This window comes from Triturus cristatus, chromosome 8 (assembly GCF_964204655.1).
Source record: "Triturus cristatus chromosome 8, aTriCri1.1, whole genome shotgun sequence".
In the NCBI taxonomy this organism is placed as follows: Eukaryota; Metazoa; Chordata; class Amphibia; order Caudata; family Salamandridae; genus Triturus; species Triturus cristatus.
Window position 1 is genome coordinate 804,258,189 of NC_140591.1, and position 24,263 is coordinate 804,282,451.

The following is a 24,263-nucleotide window of genomic DNA, read 5'->3' on the forward strand; positions in this document are numbered from 1 at the left end:
TTTGGAGGGGTCTGAAGTCTGTATGTTCCCATCTGTCCGGCAATGTAGCTGTGAAGATGGAGGTGTTGAGGATGCTAGTGAGTGGATTTGTTGCGAGGTTGTAGAAGTGGTGAGGGCAGGGGGCAGTTGCCGCCCTGGAGTGGATGGCTGAGGTGGTCAGGGCGGTGAGCGGAGACCAGGTGGTACTGGTTTGGCTGGTGTTTGCTGGTTGGTTGAGGTTGTTTGGGGTTGAGGGTGGTGGTTTGGAGGTTGAACTTGTTGTAGATGTTGGTGATCATGCTGTGGAAGTAGTCTGAGAGGGTGTGGTAAAGTTAATGAATGGTGTGTATGGTGTTCTCTATAGCTGTTGGGTTGGATAATTCTTTGACTATTTTGAAGAGTTCCTCTGTGTGGTTGGTTGCGGAGCTGAAGTGGGTGGGGATGGCTACTTTCTTGGGTTCTTTGATGTTCTGGTGACAGTTGTGGAGGGCTGTTTTGTGAGCTGCTCTGTTTGCGGGTACTTGGTGGCTCGCCATTGTTCCTCCAGTTGGTGGCAGTTACGCTTGGTGGTCCTGAGATCTTTGGGTGTACCAGCTGGCATGTTTGGCGGTGTTGTTGGATTTTATAAGTTTCAGTAGGGCTTCTGTCGGTGATCCAGGAGACTAATTTCGGAACGGCCTGGTTGAGGTCTGTCGAGGCCTTGGTTTGAGAGGTGGTGAGGGCCTGTGACCACTGAGTTTCGGTGACCTTGCTCCAGCTGCGGTGGGAGAGTTCTGATGCCTGGTGATGGTGTGCTGGGCGTTGTGATGGTGAAGTGTACGATGGTGTGGTCAGTCCAGGTGAGTGATGTGGTGTGGCTGAATTTGATTCTGTTGCTGGAGGTGATAATGGGGTTGAGTGTGTTTCCGGTTTCGTGCGTGGGATCTTGATTGGAAAAAGAATATGATTTTATTAGGTCGATGATGGAGGAAAGTGTAAATTGTAGGGTGCTGCTTTTTCGTTATAAAAGGTCAGTCTGGGCCTGAAAATTGTGTTTTGCGATTGTTAAGCAAACACCCCTCATTTCCTTTTTTGTATTGTTTACTGTTGTACATATTGTTTTAATAATGATCCTTAAATGTATTTGTCAAACCAACGATTGTGGGCTATCAAAAAATATTCCAAAAAGCTTTCATTCCATTATATTTTTGATTAATCTTAAACTTCCTTTTATATGTTTTGGTCGAATTTCATTTTCTCACCTGTGTTCCTTTTAGTAAAATATAAATAGTAGGGCCACATCCTTGTTGCAAAAAGCCATACCCTTCCTTAATTTTTTTTCAGGGGGCAGCGGAGAAAAACTCCTTGAAATGTGTAACATTCAGATTTACCACCAAAAAAAAGTGGTTATTTTGGAAATGTGATTCAGCTTTGTGTTCTTCAGTAATTTGTAAGTGTCTCAAAACTTGGCCTATATATGTAGCCACTTAAAAAGGTGAGGTGAAACTTAAACCAGAAATATTACTTTTCAGGGCTATAGTTGGTGGGGGGGCAGTGTTATCCTTCATAGTAGGTTTGAATTGGTCTTCTTACTGTGCCCAACAGTGGCTTGAAATATTTCACAGATTGTTTGTGGTTGCTTTTTTATTCTTTTAACACCGAGAAGCCTGTTCCGGGTTTCAAGAATGCTGGAGAAACATTATTGTTGTTGATGAGTGAAACATGTCATTGTAGTGTCTTAAGTGTAAGTCTTTCATGGAAGGCAATCGAGGGGAAAAATTTGCTTCAATTTCTTCACGCATTTTTGTTTTGTTCCTGTTGCGTTGCTAAGCCATCTGGTTTGTCAGAATGCATACATTTTATATCACTCATTTTGGTCTGCATTTTTAATTTGTTTCCCCTTAATTCTGTGTACTGTTACTGGCATTTTTTCTTCGGCAAGCATTGAAAAGTCACTCTTTTCAGCAGGAACAGCTCGCTCCTTAGTGTCGCACTGATAGACCCCTGCAAAGTTCATTTAAGGAAAACATTGACATTTTAGTGTCTCATTATATTTTTCTTTATTTCTCACCATTTAAAATGCCTCAAAAACTTGTTCTCAGAATTAAAAATGAAACCACTGTGTCAAAGATGGCAGTAAATTCTAGGATACACCAGGGCTTCCTTAATTCAGAAAAACATTTTTCGTATTGCGTAATTCATATAACTTTTAACTAGTCCTGCAGCTACAGCGTAGTTTACATTAAATAATTTTCACTTTATTTATGAGCTCTGAGTAGAGGACAGGAAGGAATGTCTGAAGAGGGAAAGTGCTGTCATTACATTTATTCAATTGCTAGCTATAAGCTGCTTAGATGTTTGATCAAACTCCCCCCTTCTGGGTTCCTTTCTAGGGCCTTCTTTTATTTTTTGGAGTATTGCTAAGGTATTGAATAATCCTGCAGTTATGTAGGTTCTTGGCTACACTTACCTCTTCTAGGGCCTGATGTGCCAAAGGGTTTTAGCTATACTCTTTCTGTGGAGAAATGTGTTTATACTCAAGGACCTTAGTGTCGTAATAGGAGCTGCCCTTGTATAGTGTATAGTCTGGGCCTTATACTAGTTTGGTGGTCCATTGGACAGACAAACTTGCGGTGTTGGTCCAGGCACCGCCGGTCCGACCCCCCCCATTACAAGTTGGGTGGTCAGAACGCCATAGGACCGGTACTACCACCAGGCATCAGAGATCCCTGGTGGCGTTGCGGCGGTGTTGAGGCTGCAGTATGCTTGATGGTGTAGCTGCGGCACCGCAAAGCATATTACGAGTTTCACCTCCGCAATGGTTTTCATGGTGGTGAGTCCTCCCCTGTTGCCTCAGGGCCATGCGTTGCATTCAGGGGGGCACATGTGTTCCCCCGGGTGTGCATACACCCCAGTTCCTAGACGGCATGGACTGCAGAGTCCATGGAGTGCCGAAATGGCCTTTGACTTTCCCATTGCTGTGCCTTTTTTCATAGGCACCGCCCAAAAAACCCTGTCAGAGATAAAAAAAATTGTAATCTGGCAGGCAGGGTTCACAAGGCTTTGGCGGTGTGGCAGCGTGGCGGTGGAGTGGCGTCCCCGCTGTCACACCCCCAAAGTCGTAATCTGGCCCTCTATCATTGACTTTCAGTTCATGATTACGAACTGATGTTAGCACTTACTTATTATATTAAAACTTCCATCGATTTGTTCTCTGTAGTATGAAGAATAATTTGGCTGCAGTTAAAATCATGAAATAATCTTTGCCTTTCAGTCCAATCTCTGGTTCACGTAGGAAAACAACTCTGCCCATATTTTAGAGCCTAGGTCTGTATCGCTCCAGTGTCAACGTCTTACAAGTTTGAGTAAATACAGGGGACCAGCTATATATTGTAACCCATTTGAATGGATATAACCCCCAGAGTGAACTCTGGTGAGTGCTTGCCTCAACGTTTTGTAGCTTGTATGGTGCACCAACCTTTTCAAGGGCACCTTGACCATTTAGTTTATAAAACTGCAATCATTTAATGTATATGTCTTACAAAGGTAGGAGTAGGTGACCTTGGATGTTGTATAGCTACTTCAAGCATAAAAAGCCATGCCATCGGCAAATCTGGTCATTTCCTGGGACTTTGAGTGCATTCAGCGTTCTATAAGGCCACAAGTCAAAAGTACCTGGTACCTGGTGAAGAGCTCCAGATTAGAATCAATCTGAAAAGTGGATCAGTCTGGACAAAAATGAGGGATTTCTCTAGAGTGCGGAGATGGTACTCTTCACAATGCGGGGGATATCCCATCTGCCAGATTTAGGGTGCCATTGACTATAATGCACGAGTAATGCAGTGGACAAAACACCCACCACATTTTTGGAGAGATATCCGATCTGCCAAACTCGAAATAAGACCCTGCGTTTAATTTAATTTTTTTCACTGATTCACGATTGGCCTTATTTAGAGTTTGCCAAATGTCCCATTTGTCAAAATGTGGCAGATGTCATGTATACCATCTCTAGAGGGTTCATCGACCACAATGCACTTATTATACAGCAGACGGGCATCTTCCACCCTGTTTGGTAAAGTAAATTAGAGCGTTATTGAATCAGTCTGAAAAAGTGCAATTTCATATTTTTGTTAGATCTTGATAACTTTACAAAGAATAACTTGTCAGGTAAAAATATTGAAGAAACAAATTGAGAAGAGTTATTGAATTATCTATTGGACTGCACCTGTAAGTGAAAATTAATTTCTGCCCGTAAATCGGGCAAGGTTTGTGAGGGAACATTATTTGTTTATGGATTTTTGTTAAGCTCAATTTACCAGAGTTTCCTTTTTTTTAATATCTTTATTTTCATTTTGTCAAACAAACAGGTTACAGTTAAAGAAGAAAGTGAGGGAAGGGGAAGGAAAGGGGGGGTGAGGTGAGACAGGTAGGGGAAAGAGATCAGTTCACCAGAGTTTCTTGGTGCTTTATCCCAAAATATAAGAACACTGAAACGTTTTGAGGTCTTTTTTAAATATTGAGGTGTTGGTTTCTGCTGTCATGTCAAGCGGAAGTGCAATCCAAGTTTTTTGCAGCTGCAAGTCTAAAGAACTTTCCTTCAGCTTTTCCTTTTATATATTCCGTGGATACATTATCGATTGCGGTGTAAACGTCACTAGACTCATAGATTTAAGCGTGCACTACTGTTTAACTGGTGATCAATGGCGTGAGGTCAAAGCAGAAGATGCACGATCAATTTACATAGTTCCACAAGCAGCTTAGCTGGGACATTAGTCATTTGATGAAAGCGACACAAGTTCTCAGCAGGAGCCCCCAGCTATATTCTGTTTCTGTAATTAAGATGAGATTGTTTAAAGAGTGTTGGTTAATGTAATCAAATGATGGAAGTTAATAAATGGACGTCCCGCATTTCATTCTTTAAGCTGAGAGTTAGACCCTTAAAACCACAATGACTCATATCTCAGGCTTAGTTTTGTATCCATTAGAAGCCCACCATTTTTTACTTGTAACTGGTGATGGCTGAGGATATGTGCGCATTTACTATGCCCATAGTGCGGCATAGAGTAAAAGGGTGTCATGGGTTGTCAGGAATACTTAGGTTTCACTGAGATGAACTTTTTAGAAAAGTTTCCAACATGCACCAGCATACCATGTATCATTAGGATTTTAATGAAGATGTAGTCATGGTTTTATTTGTAGCTGATGCGTTCAGTCTATTTGCAGCTGTACATCATCGTTGTAAACATTTAAAACGTCCTTAATGCTCATCCAAATGGTTTCCTCCATGATATCTACTTTAGATTAAATACCAGAAATTGCTGGGGCATGAAACACTCACAGTTTCTCAGGCTGCAGATTTGATGTGCATGGCGGAAGAACAATGACCTATGCAATAGCGGTTAAAAAAAGAAGGATCCACCTGAAGGCTGTTTTTTTTGTCCGATTACAAAAATGTCTGATGAAAAAGGGGTGGTGATCAACCGTGTAGAAGGCTGCTGGCAGATTTAAAAGGATCCCAAGCCTGACCCTAACCTTATCCACCACCATTCTCCAGTCACCTAGAACCACAACCACTAATCTACGATCGACACCCAGCTTGGTATTGGTCAAGGCAAGCCAAGATACCAGTTGGAATCTCAGCCATTATGAGTTTTTCCCTTGTAATGAGGAATTGTATGCTCCCCTTTAACTGCTGTGGGGGTCAGTCGGAGGCCGGGCATTGCTACTGCCTGTAGCAACTGTGACTGCCCAGTGTCACCGGGCTACAGAGGCAAATAGAATTGCAAATTGGACATATTTCACCCGAATAGCCCAAGTCAAAATGAGGGCCCAGCGGATTATGTGTATTGCAAGTGTGCTTCTACTAAGCACTCCTGAAGCTATAGATCTCTTCAGCCACCTGCTAAATTCCATTCTAAACCCAGTCTTTGAGCAATACAACACTGTAGGTAACTATACTAAAAGTCACGTCAGGAAATTGAAGAGAGCTTTCTTCGCACCAGTTCAGCAGGAGGTGATAATTTATGTCTGTTATGACCACTGCCATTTTCAGACACTGCCAACTATACTAGCTAGAGACATGTTTAACTGAGAATGGCTCTGACATTCCATTCATATTTTGTACATAGATCTGTGAATATTAGAGATGGAAAATGAGAATGTGGTGATAATTCAACTGGGCACAAGTGCAATTAAATTGGAAATCAATTCAAATGCTGTAACTCAGTACTTCCCAAACTGATGGTTGTGAGCCGATTTTTTTTGAGTCGCGAAAGTCCAAGCAATACATAAAGATGCCTTTAAGTTCTGCATGTATCTTATTACATTTGCTGCACTTCAATGACAGGTCAAACGTCAGGTTGGCTTCTGACAAATTACTACTTATTTTTTAACATGGGGCTGGTGGTTACAAACTCTTCTCACTTTGCAGTCAGAGAAAGACAAGTAAAGTAAATTTCGTGACAGTCTTACTGGGGTACAGTGACTGAAAGAAAAGGCTATAGGATATAATTTTATTGTGACACACATCAAGGAGTAAGTAAATGAACTGTAAATATTCAGCAGTTAGGAAAGCAAAAATGAAGCACATTTTTTGTAATTCTGAAGTGTGATTGAAACAATTCTAATAGGTCAAAACAAATCAAGACAATTTACTTGGTGATGCACAAATGATAAATATTGACTGACACCCAATTTCCACACATTACCATTTGTGTGCAATATAGTTTTACCAGTAAAACTGTATGTCTGTGCAACTTCAGTGGCCATTTCAATCACAAATGTGCTGTCTGTAAATGACAGTGCGCTACCACACAATGCTTTAGTTACATTCAAGATTTGCCTGCCTCATGTCCCTTAAAGCTAGGGGCATGGTGCAAGTTTTTCGTTATAAAATTGGATTGCGCTTCTAAAAGGTTTGGGGAGCACTGCTGTAACCCATGCCTGCTGCTGCCGTACCTTGCCCACTCTTAGGCGCAACCTGCCCCAGGTCTCTTGGCACACTCCAAGGCTCTGTGCTCAATTTGTACAAAAGTAAGTGGCAGGGCCATCTCAGGAGGCCACTGCAGCCTGCTCCGCCCATTGCCCTGGCCACCGTTGCCAATGGCAGTACCATCACAACTACTAACCCTTGCACTCCTACAAGTGTGACAATTCAGACTATTCCAGGCCACCCAAAGCAATAAGAATGATGTGAGCGACAGGAATCATTTAATTTTAAAGCATATTCATTTATTAACCACTGTTGTAGTGTTCGTCTCAAAATCAGACAGAAAGCGCCAGCATATGGTGGACTGTCATTAGTGCTGGTGTTGAGAATTAAGTGTCAGTTCCGAGCACCAGAACCCACAGGCTCAAAATAAGCTTGCCAAGGCTACAATCGGCATTCCCTTTACAGTGCTGCAAGCAGCGCCATCAGCAGCAAACTGCCTGGATGTGGTCGGGCAGGCTCAGTGGGGAAACAGGCTGTCGTTCCTTGGGCTATGCAGCACAAAAGTGTGCACTAAATGAGACGAGCAGCAAGGCCAGGATATTCATTGTAGAAACCATCACAGTGACAGGTAAAGAGCACTAGATTATGACCCCCTTATACTTTGAAGCGTCAGGCAGGTCACAAGTCTGTCAAAGTAACAGCCAACCCAGTTGGAGTGAGCAAGCCAAGTTGATGTGTCTTAAGGACTTGTTTATTGACTGCGACTAGTCAGTCGTACCAGAGTCTGCAGCACCCTCTGCAAAGTTGTAATAGTTTTCGATTAATTTTCTTTAAGGGTCTTGGGAGGTCAATGGAAGAAGACCCTGTCTTTCCTGAACCACCCAGTACATGCTCTGCCTTCATTGTTTAAAATGATGGCTGTAACTCGCACTGCTTTTTTAATGAACTGAGCAAAACACTCATCTGATCACAACGCAAATGGGGATCTATCTGTTGCTGTGTGGTCTGTGGTGTGGCCAGGTGAATCTCATTGTAGACCAAGAGAGCATTTGAAGTTGTTCCTACCTCACTTCTTTTTCATATACCCTGCCTGCTTGATATTTGTGTTATAACATAACATAGTTCTGTGAATAAATCATTTTATATGTTACAGAATTTGCTACTATCAAATCAATAGACACTGATGTTAGATATCATGAGTGTTTTTTTGCATCTTTTGGCATGTTTCCCCTGTCTTTTCCCTTTCTGACCTCCTGGTTTTGACTCTTTTTTTGCTGGTTTAGTGTCTCTGCGCACTTTCTCACTGCTGTTCAGTGTTAAAGTGCAAGTGCTCCTGTTGTAAATTGTTGTTATGGATTGGTGATTCCATGATTGGTCATTTGATTTACTAGTCAGTCTCTAGTACAGTGCACTGTGTATGCCCAGGGCCTGTAAATCAAGTGCTGCTAGTGGGCTTCCAGCACTGGCTGTGCCACCCACACAAGCAGCCCTTCAAAGGTAACTCTGCCATGTCAACTTGGCAAGTGTGCCTACTTGCCAGGCCCTAAACCTTGCATTTCTTACATGCAAGTCACCCCAATGTACCCCTGTGGGCAGGATGAAGTATATGTGATTGGTAGGACATGCCCTGATGTGTGTAGCATGTACTGATAGTGAAATCCTGCCTATTTTGTTTTTCACAATTGAAAGGCTATCTGGCCCATAGGAAAGCATGGGAGTTCATTTATAACGTCTTATAAATATAATTTCCCATTGGGACCAGATCAGAAAATAAAGTTTAGTATGCTTGAACTCAGAATCTAAAGATGCATCTTTTAGTAAGTAGGTATTTTCTTGCTTAGCCATCCTGTGTGCCTCTGCTAGGATGTGGATTGACTGTCTGGCTTTGGAGTGACAGGGGCTGGAGATGTGCAGTGGCTTCAGAGAGTCTGATGGGTCAGGGCTGGGTTCAATAGGCCTGGGCTGCATTTAGAGTAGTGGGAGGAGATTTCCTTGCACCTGAATAGGTCTGGTCTGCCATCTACAATGCTGTCTCCACCCCGTCAGGAAGCTGGCCCAGAGAGGACAGAAATAGTTTGGACTAAGCACAGACACTCTCTGCCTGAGAGGACAAAGGAATTTGGGTATAAATATTGGGGCCCAGACCCCAGAACTCTTTTGGAACCAAGAAGACTGCCAGGAAGAAGAGCTGGAGAAGCTGTGATGATGGACTACCACTTTGCTGTGTGCTTTGCTGTGTTGGTCTGCAGTGGCTGCTTCTGTCTTGGTCAGTGAAAGGACTGTATTGAACTTTCTCCAACTTCCTTTTTGTGAGTTTCTCGAAGGGTTTGAGGTAGAGCTTGCCCAATGTTCACGAAGTCTCAGGAACAGCAAAGACTTCAAGTTCTTCTGCCATCAGCACTGGGGACTGTGTGTTTTGTGCTTCAACAGAAGAAAAAGCAACCTGACGCCGTCTACGACACCGCTGCCGACTCCGTGTCTTGAAGACACCGCAGAGGGCACCGCCAAACCCTGCACCACAACCCTGGTCTCATTAACGACGCCACCTGACGCTAACACACAGCCGCTGCTTGCACCGCGACCTGTGGGCAACGCAGTCCGCACCGCTTCGCTTCACACCGTCGCCTTGGTATCCCTGACGCCGCCGCTTCACTCCCACATCAACGCCGCTGCTTGCACCGTTGTTCTAGGGCACCACTTGTAAGTTACACGACGCACCGTCCTCATCCCACAACTCAGCCTTGGCCTACTGACGCCTGTGCCTTTGACTCCAGTTCGTTAGCCGACGACAGTGCTTCAGCAATAACGATGCCGCTGCTTGCACAGTGACCTGCTAGCACCGCAACGAGCACCGCATCACTTCGCCCTGCAGCCCTGGTCTCACCGACGCCCCTGGAAGACCCCGACTTCAACCGCGAGGAGTACGATCTGCAACGCGTGTGACTTCAAGGGCCCAATGACTCCTGCACCAACCTCCGTAACTGACGCTTGGGGACGCCGACCCTTCGGGGCTCACCGAGAGGTCCCAGACGCCCTACATTTCTAAATGTACTGTTTTGTGGGACTTCCCAACACTTTAGCTGGCCCGCTATGCCCCGGTCAGCCAGAACTGTTTGGATTTGTTGTTCACGACACCGTGATAGCCCCAGACGGAGCTATCGACTTCAAGGAACTATACTTCAAGTCTATTTTGATTACTGAAGATTTCTAAGTGCTGTATTGTGGATTTTTATCGTTTTGGTCTTGTTTTAAGTATATAAAATAGTTTCTTTTTTCTAAAACTGGTGTGGTGTCCGTTTGTAGTGTTTTCACTGTATTACTGTTGATTATGTGCAAATGCTTAACACACTGCCTCTAAGATAAGCCTGACCACTCGTGCCAGGCTACCAAGGGGGTGAGCAGGGGTTATTTTAGTAGTGTAACTCTCTTATCCTGACTAGAAGGAAGGGTCCCTACTTGGACAAAGGTGCAAACCCTTGCCAACTAGAGACCCCCATTTCTAACAAGTAGTCTATGAGACGACTATCTCCATCTATGACATTCAAATAACTCGTTGAATCTTTGAGATCCACCCCACTACCATTCAGAGTGCATTGGAGCAGTGTACTCCCCCGTTCTGTACAGGGTCTTGGTTAATAAAGTTTGCTTTGAATTGATATTGAAGTGCATTGGAGTGTAACATATATTTGAGTTTATCACAATACAATACATTCAGCTTCAAACGCCAAAATGCTTCAAATGGCTTCAGGTGTTATGGATTACTGTTTTATTGGCAATTGGTGCTTGTAAGTCTGGTTTTATAATGCAGATAGTCAAAATTACAAAAAATGGAATGCAAGTGACTATATAAAATATACATGCTATGAGGTAATTTGAGATCTTTGAAAACTTGCGTTCTGAGTAACACTGATGTAACGATGACCGCCGGTGGTGTACAGCGTCGATGTTTATCTTAAAAGAGCTGTTGCTTCGAAATACAGCATATGCGAAGTTTTTAAATGAAGTAAGGCAATAATGACAACAGCCTTTTGAATTCCTACCACAATGTTCCTTTTTTATTCTCTACTGTTCTTTATTTTAAGTACATTTTCAGAAATATGTGATAAGTCTTGCTCTGCAATATAACTCATCCTCGCAAAATTACTTTCAGCAGAAACAGGCCTTCTCGTCTGAAGGTTCTTACAAAAGCCAGAAAGTGAAAATTGTCCAGTATTTTGCTTGTGCGACTTTCCCTCAAGCATTTTTTGCCTTAAGCTGCAATGGTTTGCTGAGCCTTTTTGTTGGTTTTACCAAGTTTACTTTCAGAAGCTTGTGAATTTACTTGCAGTGAATGAACTGACGAATGTTAGAGCTACATTTTCAGTAATGTGATGTCACAATATGCTGTACACACCAATGAAATCTCAGCCATGTTATTCATGTGTGTACCTGAAGATGTTAGATATACACATTTATTCTTTCATTAACATGACCATGCGTGGCACATGCGCAGCTCTGAACTTTTCCAGTACTATGTGTGAATCCAATGCATGTTTTTCTGGCAATCAGATGTGTAGTCTTGGTTTAAGCGCTACTGGTTTCAAAATGCAACAAAAACGCCAGGATCGATGCACTATTCATTCTTGGAGTTGGGAAACTCGAGGCCCACTTCACATAATATTCAGTTTTAGAGGTGTTTAGCCAGTACCATTGTTCATCACCAGTATCTGTCTCAGTCCTTTTTAATTGCTTCTTATGTCCCTCCTGAGCAGTGGCGGCTGGTAGGGGACGGGGGTGGCAGGGCCGGGAGGTTTGGAAAATATTTAAAATGAAACACATACTTTTTCCGCCGTCTCTCCTCATCGTGTCCGCCTCTCTCCCTGACTCAGAATCCAACAGAAGCAGGAAGCACACAGTCTCCCGGAAGCCAATCTCAACTCTGTAATGTAGCATTGTGATTGGTCTGAGCGCCGTGGTTCGGTGCTCAGAGAGGAACAGGGAGCCTGGGGATGTTCCACTCCAGGCTATGCATTACAGCCTGGTGGGGAATATGCAAAGAGAGCATGACTATTGGCCGGCCAAGGCGTCATGCGCACTTAAGTGCATGAACCTCTCTGTGCCACCAGCCCCTCCCTGCCGTTTCTCAGCCCAGCAGCAACGAAACATAAAATGATGACAACGTTGGTATTATCATTTTAATTTTCCCTATTCACTGCTTCGAGAGCAGTGGGTGCATCGCTCCCCCGCCTTAGCGGAGGAGCCGCCCCTGAGCTCACTGCACCCTATTTATGTTCTTCGTGACATCTAGTTTTCCTGATGAAAATCACTGCTTCTATGTCATCCTCGGTATGTAATTGCAGTATAATGTATACAAGCTAACATTGACAAAGACACAAATCCCGCATATGTAACTGCATCGTGACTCTGCACATGATTTGTTTGCTCTCCAGCCCAGGTAGTAACAACACGGAGGCTGTGCTGAGGAACATCTCTGGGCAGAAGCCTAAGGAGATATAGTGGCCGAAGATGCCACTGTGTTCAAGTTTTGTCCTGACGTCCGCCTGTGTCTTTTTAAACAGGTCTGTAGGGCTACCTGAGCCAGGCATAGGGATCCTGGCTACAGGATGCCAGAGGCTGAGATGCGCTGCAGTTTTGCCCACAATTGCCAACAGAAATGCTGTATACACTGACATCCCAACTACTGCCCTTCACAGAGAAAGTGGTGCATTCATTTCGGAAAGAAAGGGGGAAAATATTTGCACTTTCACAGGTGTAGGTAGTTGTTAGGTGGCCTGGGGCCACATGCAACTGGCTTGTTAGTTAACACCACTATTCGTGTTGAGACCTCTAGGCAGAAATTTGAAGTAAAAAATCTGTAACTCAGTTCCAGAAAACCAAGACTTAAAAGCGAAGTCTGACATTGTGTCACCACTTCCTTTTTCACACGCTGAAAGCTTTCAGCAAACTGTAGCCCTGCTAGATATCTGTTTCAGTTTGGACTAGGGAAATTCTCTTTACTTTTGTCTCATCAACTACTACCTGTCGTATCTCTAAACTGTCCTTGACTCCATCACTGGTAGCTTTAGCAATCTGACTAATCTGACTAAGGACGGGGAGAGGATGTGGTCCGTCGGCTAGACTGCCGACTTCGATGGTGGAAACCAGGGTTCGAGCCTCGGGGTCGCGTCCGCATCCTGTGATTCTGGGCAAATCACTTAATCTCCCCGTGCCTGAATATGTAATGTAAATACGGGGCTCATGTACAGCGCTCCAATACCTTCGGGTCGAGTTCACGCTATATAAAAGATGCACACACAAAAAAAAACAAATTAAGGTGTATTTTTAAAGATCTGTCACGGTGCATGTACATCAATTGGCCCTCCGTTTCTTCAATCTACATTTTTAAAATGCAACCTGTTTTCCTCAAAGCAACGTGACCGCATTTGAAAAGAAAAAGATACTTTTTTGTTTAAGAGTTACCAGAGGTCCCTTGATAAAACCTGGTTTGGATATCGATATATTCTGATATCTATCTGATTGACTGCTCGACTTGTCCAAACTGAGCAATAAATAACTAATTATTGTCTCTGGACTCCATCTACCGGTCACCCAGGGGATAGAGAGTAGTCTCAAATTCATTGTCAAACGGACGAGATTTAAGAATCAAATACATCACAATCCGGTTTAAATATCCCCCTCCACCCCCATACGCCTGTGGTGCGGAAAGATTTGGAATATGTCTGCCATAGAAAACTATATGAAACTAAAGAATAGAGTTCATACCTTCGAGAATGTTTGGCTCCTATTCAAAACGCATAAAAAATGGAACGAGAACGACTACAATCTCGGATAATCTTTAAACCCGACCTTAGCACTGCTCCCTTAACCCGGAACCAGAATTGAAAGATTTAACGCAAATGATTGGCTTCTAAACACACTGGGGCAGATTTACAAGCCCCTTGCGCCACTTTTGCGTCATTTTTCCCATGTTAAAAATGACGCAAAAGTGGCACAAGGACCTTGTAAATCAGCCCCACTGTGACTAGCGTGCGTTTATCAACTAAAGATGGTAATGAAATGCAATAGTTGCTCAGTGCTCTTCGGTAGCCTTTTACATGCATTATGCATTGTGTGCTTGTGTCTCTATAACTGCAAAGAAAAAAGCTGAATTAAGTTGTTAAAAAATAAGTAAATACCCAAATACAAAAGCCCACGATTCAGCCATGATGCCTTCATTCTGCCGTTCTCATAGCCACATATATTGGTCCTGTTGGGAGACTTGCTGCGCGATTCATATTTAATACATATCGTCCACACACAAACTGACCGCCATAAGTTTCTCTTGCATGATATAAGCGAAATGGTCATAAAAATTAACATGTATCGATGCGCAGATTGCTGCTGATCTCTCCAACATAGATAATCTACCTCGAAATCTGTTCGAGTACTCGTAAATATGCCTTGCACTCGTAAACATGCCTTGCACGTACTATTTTCATTTCAGAAGGGAGGAGTCTAAATTTGTCGTGTAGTTCCTAAAGAAAGTATACGGATCTGCGCGTTTAAACAACATACACTGTAAGATTGGTGTCAGACTGACTCTGAACACCCCCACCGGGTATGTTGGCCTTTGTACCAACTAGCTCACAGTGCCACTAGAATCTCCTCTTACCAAGGAGAGAATGGTTCCTGGCAACCATCGAACTTGACAACCCTGATCCCTCAGGATCCCTCAGGATCGTGGACACAATATACTACTTTTCAATCAGTCACTCGTGCTTACTTAGGGGCATATGAACAACAACTGCCGATAATTATCGCTAAGTGCACTTAGCGCTAGAATAATTATCGCCGGCTAGCGTGGATTTTTATCGCTGAGATAGCGTGCTATTAGCAACGCTTATCTCAAAAGCGATAAAAATCCTAGCGCTAACTGCCTAACGTGAGATTATCGCTGGAAACCCATCTCAATGCAGTGATATTGTGCCTGACTATGATGCCGGCGGTCGGACCGCTATTGCGGCGGTCGGGAGACCACGACAAGCATGCGGTGGTCCAAACTCCATATGACCGCTGGGCTGGCAGTCCGAACTCGGCAGTACCACGCAGCGGGGCATGCCACGGCCATAGAAAAAGTCCACAGCGCTGCACAGCAGATGCCGCTGCCGTGCAGCGCCTCTTGCACATCCATGCACACAGTGTACGCACAACACTGCTAAGGAAAGGGGCCACTACATGTGCCCCCAGGCACATTTTTGGGGGTCTCAGAACCCCATTGCACTGCATTTGGGCCCCTTTGTTCCCTTTCCGACAACCTTTTCATGGCGGGATCCCCACCATGAAAAAGCTGTTGGAAATGGACATCGTAATTTCGTTGGTGGTGCCTGCCTCAGCACCCCCGCCATTGCTTGATGTTGTTCCAACCCCCATCTCGATCCATGATCCTGGTAGTGGCGGTGTTGTGGTGTAGGGCTGCTGTCGGTCCGACCACCACCATCCAGATTCGGCGGTCGGACCGACGGCAGCGTAATCGGGCCCATAGTCTGATGTACCACGGTGAAACGCATCTGCATGTTAATGAAATATACTGTTTGAATTTTGAAGAGAGTTTCTCATATTTTTACATGTTCAGTGCAAGATGTGTTTAAAAATGATGGTATTCCTAATGGTAAGTTGTGCAGGAATTCTTTCCTTATTTACCATTACTTTAATTAACGTATAAATACATGTTTTCCTGTATAACAGCTTTCTGAATGTTTGTGCCCTGTCAAGTAAACAGGAGCCCAGTGCTTCTATTCACCAGGGGGGCTGCATATTATGGTCAGGAGGGTCGCATGCGGCCTCCAGGCTGTACTTTGAGTATCCCTGATCTATACTGTCCTTCTGTAACATTCTCACTCTAACAGGGGGAGACATTGCATGTAAAGCATTATAGGAATCTTGATTGAGAAATGACATGCACAGTTTAAAGACTAGTTTTGGATTGAAACAGATTAGCATGTTTTAATGTCTTCTGTGTTTTCCCACCCGTTGCAACTCAGTTTGACTAAATGATCCTGGGGTTTGACGGTCTGGTGTAGATGCACCTTTAAATATCTCACAAGCCCTACTTAATTAAACAAAAAAAATGAAAATAAAAAAGATATCTATACATAGCCCTCTTCATCTATTGATGTATTCAGTTGTCTTTCACCTTTTTTTCTGTCCACCACAGCAGACTTCATGGAGCACCGAGTCAGTCAGCTTCAGCCACTTGCTCTCTTGCACTGTGAGTGAGGATGTTTTGTCCGATTCTCAAGTGCACATCTGCTAACAAAGAAGTGCACTTAAGTATCACAACTATAGGCCTGTACTTTACTTAGCCAGTCCTTTTTTCCTTCCATTCTTTATCTTTTAAATATTTTGTTCAGTCATCCATGTGTGTTTAAACTATATCTTCAGCTTGCAATAAATCAAACCCAACAGTAAATTTTTTATGTCTGTAAGAATGCTATTTGCCTACGATAAAATTAAACATACAAATGGTGTTAGGCCTGCTGACCAGGAAACACCTGTAGTAGTGTTTTAAAATGATATATAATGGTTAATTGTTCTTTAAATGTATGTGTTTTCTGCAAGCATCTGGCTGCCACATTTAAGCAATGGCATTTATTTTTCTTTCGTTATATTTTTGTATCATATGCTTGCAATAAAAAAAAAAATCTTTAAATCAGCTTGCCAAGATAGAGCTGTGGCCTTTGCCAATGTGTATTTATGTTATAGCTGTTTGAATTAATGTCGCTGTTAATTTCGCATCTCCTGGACTTGACTCAGGTACCCCCGATATAGCCTTTTGATACCATTAGCAATTTATTTATATTAAATTTACTTGCTAAAACATTTTGCCTTTTTGCTGCTTTAGCCAGCAAATATGTCTGTTGCGCTAATTTTGCCCTGATGATGACCTGTTAAATTGTGGAAGGTCGAAACGCCGTCAGCACTTACCGGTAGAAAAAGAAAACGTATTGTGCAAAGACATCAGATAAAAACTTTGGACTCATTAGACTCATGCACAATATTTGTTGTTTTTCCACTCTTCTGTTTTCATGTGTTACGCTTTGAGCCGGTCACTTGATTTTCACAAGTACTGTGTGTTCACTTTGCACCTTGAGCACTTTTTAAATTCATATTTATTGCTGCTTCTAATTGCAATATAATTGACCAAATACCTTTGACTTTTTGTGCCTTGCAATATCTATACCTTTTCTTCGTCATAATTTAGTTGACTATACAATTCATGTTTTTTTAGAATTGTAAAGATTTATTTGATTAGTTTCTCGCATACTGATTCCCTTTGTGACGTTTGGTGAATATACTCTTCCTTGACAAGTATAATTAGTGGATACCCCATTACTGTTCCGCATATGTATTATCCTACTTTGAGGGTGTAAATTCACCCTGGCAGCCTCTGTGATCGGTATGTAAGAGACCCCTATCATAAATGTTGATTTTTTTTTTTTTTTTAATAAATGTTTGAACATTTTAATTGTATAGAGGTCCCAGAAATAGAATTGCTCTGGTGTAATTTGCTATCTTAAGTTCCTCTAGGTTTCAGAGCTCTCAGCACTAGAACACTTTACAGGTAGCAGTGCGCTTGACAAGTACAAGATTCTGGTTTAGGAAGTTGTGTCCTACTGTTTAAACTTTTGCCAGCAAATTCTTTTAAATCTTATGACTTATGTTATTTTTCTAATCCTGGGAAATCCATTTAGAACTAATTTAAAGTTTCCTAGACCTACCTCAGTGCTATTACGTAGAAATTGCTGATCTTAAAAAGTGACAGTGCACCTTCCTCTGAATATTGCAACTCACTCTCAAGTATACATGTTGTTTATAAGGTGCCCCTTGCCAGGCAACTCCTATCTGAATTTTAGTTTGGCCTTTGGTTGTGTGCACAGGCAGGATATTCCCAGCAATTACAGTGTAGACAAGTGATTGGTTGCTAGAGTTGATAACAGTTATGCTTTGGCACATGTACATCAATTGAGTAAGTCCTAGCCCTAGAAGCAAGGGTCATTGTTTGCAGCCGCAGAACAAACTTAACGAGAATATTGAATGTTTTGAGGTTGTGTAACGTTTTTTATTAAGCCAAGGCAGGACCTAATCAAATGTTAAAAATATTTTTTCCTGATCAAGTACGGTGAAATTTATATCATTTCACTGTTCAGATTGCTAAGGGAGCGCACACTGCCTGTTCTAAAACTTTTCCTGCGCACGCTTCGCAGATAGTTCCGATACAGGATAACACTAATGACTCGTGCCTGGAATTGTTTAGACACTATGTAGTATAGAATAACATCCAGGCAGGTGCTCAGATTCATCAGGAAAGTAGTAAAGGCTCCCCAAGGGCTGTATTGATTTGCATCACTCTCCAGCATCAGAAAAGCAAAACACACGTGAAATGGCACAAAGCAGACCAGAACTTGCACAATGAGTGTAACAATGATCCTGATGGACTTCTGCTTGACTTTAGGCTTCAATTTCGAAGTTCTTCCATGCACCAGGCTCTGAATGATGATCAAATAGCATCCAATCATCATTAGTAGTGGGATCAAGAAAAAAAAGATCAGGCGGACAAAGTTTAAGAGGTTGTCCTTCTTCAAGTGCACAATGTCAAAGATTTTCAAGCAGGTGGTGAAGTTGGAGGCTTTATCTGGATCTTCATGTGCAAAAAGCAGAGGTGTAGTGGAGGCCAGGCTCATTATCCATATCCCTGCACAAGCTACCACGGCTTTGCCTATGTCCCTGAGCTCTTTGGCATGCTTCGGCTGCACTATGGCCATGTACCGATCCGCACTGATGAAAGCAAGTAACCAGAGGGCAATGTTTGGGTAGCAAACAGTGAGTGCCCCAAGTATCCGACAGAGCATATCTCCAAAGGGCCAATATTGATTAGCGTAGTTTGCCAATCGAAAGGGAATAAACATAATGAATATCAAGTCAAGTAACGCAACGTTCATCATGTAGACCGTTATGGTGGTTCTCTTTTTAGTGGTGCAGCTGAAGACCCATAGTGCAATGAGATTAACACACAATCCAATGATGAATAGAGTGCTGTAGAAAATGAGTGAAGCTACACGGTATTCTTCTGGTTGGCTGAAAAAGGGCTTCGTGGGTTGACTTTGATTGTCGTTGATTGTCGCCATCGCCTTTGGTCATCAAGTTGACTATCTTTTGAGAAAACCACAGATAAATAGGAGATAGTTAATTGGTTATTAAAAATATGAACAAGTTACAGTGCCTCAGTTGCAAACTGACTAATTCTTGAATGGTGCTTGGGCTGTAATGATGTTTTTTTGTGGCCAACGTGATGCAGTTCTGCAGTGCAGCAGACACATCCTGCCCACCATACAGGAAATAACCCACTCGGCTGAATAGAGGTCCTTTTAAAAAAACACGAAACACACTGTCTATGTTCACTAAAGTTGAGGGGACGATTGTAATGTTAGTAGCTCTTAGTTTATTCCATAAGCAGGAATTATTGTGCATGTAGATGTTACAACAGATGTATGTTTTCTTTCAGTAATTGTGCTTGTATCTTACAAAATAGACACTTGCTTGTTAAAAGAACCCCCACAATGAAGAAATCAGTAAAATAAAAAGTACAAAACCAGTTAAGTGACATTAACAATAAGTGAACGTTAAATTGTTACAAGTACTTAGACATTAGAGGTGAACAAAATATTACTTATTACTGATGGTGATTGTAACTCTCTAGATATATTTAGATGGTTATTCCCTTGGAAAAGTGTTTTTTGATGTTAACATCCCGCTTGACGATTCTACATAGAACTACATTACATGCATATAAGTTTAATCATGTAAAGTTCTTTGCTAATAGTGCGTGATAATGTTCAGTGGTGTGCGAAATTTGCATAGGTGTAATTACGTGAAATTTCAGGGAAATTATGCATAATTATCCAAAATCCCAACTGGCATTTGGTGATATATTAAATCTAGAAATGTGTCCATTGTTGGTACAAGGACTCATTTTGTGCTAACAAAAGCGCAAAAAACACTAGCGCCACAAGCAGCCGCCTGCATTATTTCTGAGCGCAACTGCTACATTTTTGCCATGAATGGGCCATAATTATGTAATGTTGCGTAATGGTGTAATTCACAAAACTGCAAAAGATTATGCCAGCATAGCAGATTTGTCGCTCAGGCATAATATTGTTACAGGGATTTCCCTGAACTTGCATGCCCTATCCAAATTTCCTTAGTAACCATTGGGTGGGTTTAAACCAAACACCGGCCAAAAGAAAATGCCTGGTCTGCTTTAGCTTTTATGTTTGTTTCAGTGGTTTCTGAGAAAAGCACCAAAAACACAGTTCAACAAAATAGGTAGATATCGGGATGGGGTAATAGTGAACCAGTTTGCAGCTTGAAATTTGATTCTAAACCAGAATCCTCATTGGTTCTTGAGAACTGATTATTTAAGTTCCATCTGACATTTTGCAGTTCGTGAATCCTATAGTGAAAGAATTGTTGCTCTATCTTTTGGATACACCCTAATCTTGAGGGATTATGGCTTTAGATGGAATATTTGTTTTTGGTTGGGTGGGGGGGGGGTGCCCTAAGCAAATCTTTCAAAGTTCCCCTTCCATCACGGAGCACAGTGGGCACGGTATTGTTTGTCAAGCACTCCAGTGTTTCAGATTCCTGCTCAGTCTCATTAAACCCTCCTAACCTACTCTTCTTACTGGAGAGATCGAAAATGTTATTTTTTTTTTGGCTTTGCTGAAGCATACCCCTTAAGGGGACCACACGGTTTGGAGAAATTAAAAAACAATTAAGAATACTCTGGAGATCCCTCAAATTCCTGGTGAAGTACACAATTCTCGACTATTAATATTTTTAGCATTATTTTATTCAGAGTACCAGTTCTTATGCAGACCTCTAAATGAGTAATCATCAGCAACAACAGGGACTATTACTTCATTGTTTTCAAGTATTTCATCCCTGCAGGCTTAGAGATTGTATGGCGTTTGTTTCATACATTGGACGACCGTAAAACGAGTTGCATAACAGAAGCTGACAGGTGTACTCAGAACTCCTAGTATGGATTGGACGCACCAGGGTTTGGTAGGCACGGTGCATCACCAACAACGCAAGGCAGCATCCTTAGCCACCCAATCATCCCCACAACCCCTCCTCCTCCTGCTTCCACCCATCAGAGCCGTTGGCACGCCCATCAAAAGACACATGATCAGTCATTAGTTGTGCACACCTATGTTTTATCTACTTGGACAGCTGAATCCTACCTTATCCTGTAGAGTTTTGTCTTTTGGGAAGATCAGAGACTCCATGCCCTTCAAGAAATAACCTTCAAAATTCAGGTTTAGTGGCCAAAATAAGGGCTTACATTTTCGTACCCAGCAAAGCATGCACTATCCTTAAAGTCGTAAAATGATAAATAGAAACATGGAAAGCTTAAAGTGACTACATTTTAAGCAGTAATGATCAGAGCAATAAAATGGACAGTTTCAGTTTCTGATCCTAAAGTTAGAACTGATGCTTGAAGTCGTGCATCAGGACACTAACAAGTAAATGTCCAGACAATAATATAACCTAATGCTTCTGCCTGCTTCTAAGTTCACTAAAGGATGACAAAAAACGACATATAACTTAGTCAAATAATCCACATTGTGTAATTCAAGTGGTGGAATGCCCTGGATCGCAGGCTAGGACATATTCAATCTTTTTAACTTTTGGTCGATTCACTTGAATGTTTAGTTTTGTTCCAAAACCAAATTTACTGTTTAAAGGCAGGTCTCCTCTTTTTTCCTCAAGCAACATTGCACACTTAAAGCAGAAACTGTAACCCCTGCCTGCAAACGATAGCTCTCTAGTCACGGAATCAAGATCTGTGTTGAGTTAGGGATCCACAGATCAACTAAATCTAATGTAAATCCACTCGGTGGATGGAGTAACCACATTAGGAATTTGTTATGGGTGAAGGAAAATGGGTTTTGCCATTTGGGGTGCAGGTAACCACCCCCAAATTCACAACCTTTTGGATATTCACAGTGCATTTGCCACTCATGCGGGAATGTACTAGTACGGAAAAAAAACACAGACGAAAGTTAGTCCGGGTATGGAATATACCCAAATTCTGTGATGCTGTGTTGGAAGGTATTTATTTCCTCGCGTGGAAAATTGTTTTTCTTATCAAGAAAAACTGAGAACATGCGCAGTTGCATATTTCTCTATATCCTGCAACAATCTGCAGACGTCGGGTTCAGGCAAAGAGGTGTGCGCAAAGAAACTATGGAAGTTGGGTGCCTTGTTTGGATACCCCTGAAGACTTTGATCATCGGGAAAGAAAGCATGAATCTATGCAAGATGATGGCATGTGCCTAGATCCCACTCTTTCGTGTGAATCTACCCCAGTTTTTAAGTATTTATCAGCTATAACGATGTTTCCTGCATAGTAATTAATGCTGGTGCAAGTACTGAATCTCTGTGTTTGTTCTATAGAGAATAGTAGTTTCGCTTTCAAGTCTCCAGTGAAGTAGAACGCTTTTGATAAACGATTTTCAGAAAGACATCCCATATTTGTGCATTTGACCTGCAATGATAGAGTTAATTAAAATACAGCAAATTGATTGTCAAGCTTTTGCTTTGTATTATAATTCAAAGCCTGATAATTGCGCCGAACCTAATAATTAAGTAGGAAATTGTTATTTATCTTAAGAGTTGTCAGCGACTGCATGTCCGTTTCTTATTAAAAAGCAGTGATTTTTTACACACTCTTTATGGTAAAGCATAGTTTAAAAAGTGGTGTTTGGTATTCCAACATGTACTCCAATTCGCTATTTTAAATGGCCTGTATTAATACACCGTTTGACATAATAAAAAGTACATGCTTACAGAAGAAAAAGTGAGCACATTTCTTACCTTCGGTGCAAATTGATGTTCTTTTAACAATCTGTAAACATTTTGAGACCTCGGTCTGCTGAAGAGTCGGACTTTCTTCCTCCCTCTACATGCCTGTCTTGAGTGTGCGTGTAAAAATAGCAGACTTTTCTAACATTGCTGTGCTCAGGAAGTGACTGTGTTGTAACCCTTTCTGTGTGGGCTTTTTTTTGCCGAAACAAATCTTCTTGTTATTGGTTCAGGATTTAGTCGCAGGTTCTGCACTTTTTTTGTAGGCTGGATTTCATTACCCCTCAGACAACATATTATGCATTTTTTTGTACAGTTAAAGGGAGGCAGTACAGCAAATCACATGTACACATGATAACAATAAATCTTTGGATTAAGTGGTACAACTGAGAGCAACACTAGTATTATGCTGGAGCTCCAATAAAGGTGTACTTAGCAATATATCTTTAAACCTCATAACTCATATGCACTTAGGGAATCAAACTCTCCATTTTTGCAGATCTTTGTTTCCTGAAAAAAAAGAATATAGTGGTGGATTACAAACCTCCTGACAATATAGGGTGGTGCCAAGTTGTTTTTTTTTTTACCACAAATGATTTGAAAGCTGCATGCCATTAGGTAGTCATGTCACCTGAGTCTTTATCTTTCACCACATTTGTTACTCAATTTGACACCCAGAAGCATTTTAGATTACCGTTTGGGTTTGGGTCAAAGGCTAGCGTATGCCAGAAATGTATTAACTTTTTATTTAACGATTATGTGGCGTGCAAGTGTTGCAAGATGATATTTTGAGGTATGCAGCTTCCAAAGAAAAACATTTGCAGAGTTGCAAGGAATCTATGCATTTTGAAGGAGAGAACCATGACTAAGAAAGAAAAAGTAAAAATGTCCAATCTCCACAGTAGACTTCTTGATGGATTAACTTGATTTGTAATCATTTTTGTCCAGTCTAGTTTACTTTGGATGTGCAAAAACATAATTTGTAAGGCCAAAATGCTATTTCCCCATTATGAGAATAGCTGTGCCTTCAAGGAGGACTTTACAGCTTATCTAAGTGATCACACTTGTCAAGTTCTGATCCTATATAACTTTAATATACTGACCAAAATGGCACTGTCCATAATAAGTCATCTGTGAGCCATGGGCTTGAAGCAATGGAACAACTTTCCCACTCATGAGAGAGAATATCTTAGGCTGGGTGAAGAGAAATATGAAATCAATGCTTTAGTCAGAACACACATTTATTACCAGCTTTGTTGACCGTCAGGGCCACTCTCCCAAACGCTCCCCCCAATGCAAGATATTCTGTAAGCATGGTGGCCTTGCAAGATTGCCAACTGATGGTGTTTTGCTGAGGCTCCTTCCAGTGTTCAAAATGGAAAATGCTGTTACTCTGCCGAATAGTACTGAGCCTGGTGAGACTATGTTAAGGCAACCGAGAGGACGACATGTAGAGGCCAAGATAATG

The 24,263-nt window shown here is 42.0% G+C and overlaps 2 protein-coding genes across 7 annotated transcripts in view; one reads left to right on the forward strand and one right to left on the reverse strand.

Moving 5' to 3' along the window:
• The window catches only part of UBAC2 (UBA domain containing 2), a 698,660-nt gene that overhangs the window by 104,140 nt on the left and 570,257 nt on the right, over positions 1-24,263 (forward strand). The gene's annotated exons all lie outside the window — the stretch shown is intronic.
• Positions 17,966-22,945, reverse strand: GPR18 (G protein-coupled receptor 18). Its single transcript, XM_085622253.1, has 2 exons — positions 22,808-22,945; positions 17,966-19,078 (listed from the first exon to the last, which is right to left on the reverse strand). The coding sequence occupies exon 2, from the start codon at positions 19,051-19,053 to the stop codon at positions 18,055-18,057; it is 999 nt and encodes a 332-aa protein (XP_085478379.1). The 5' UTR covers positions 19,054-19,078; positions 22,808-22,945; the 3' UTR covers positions 17,966-18,054.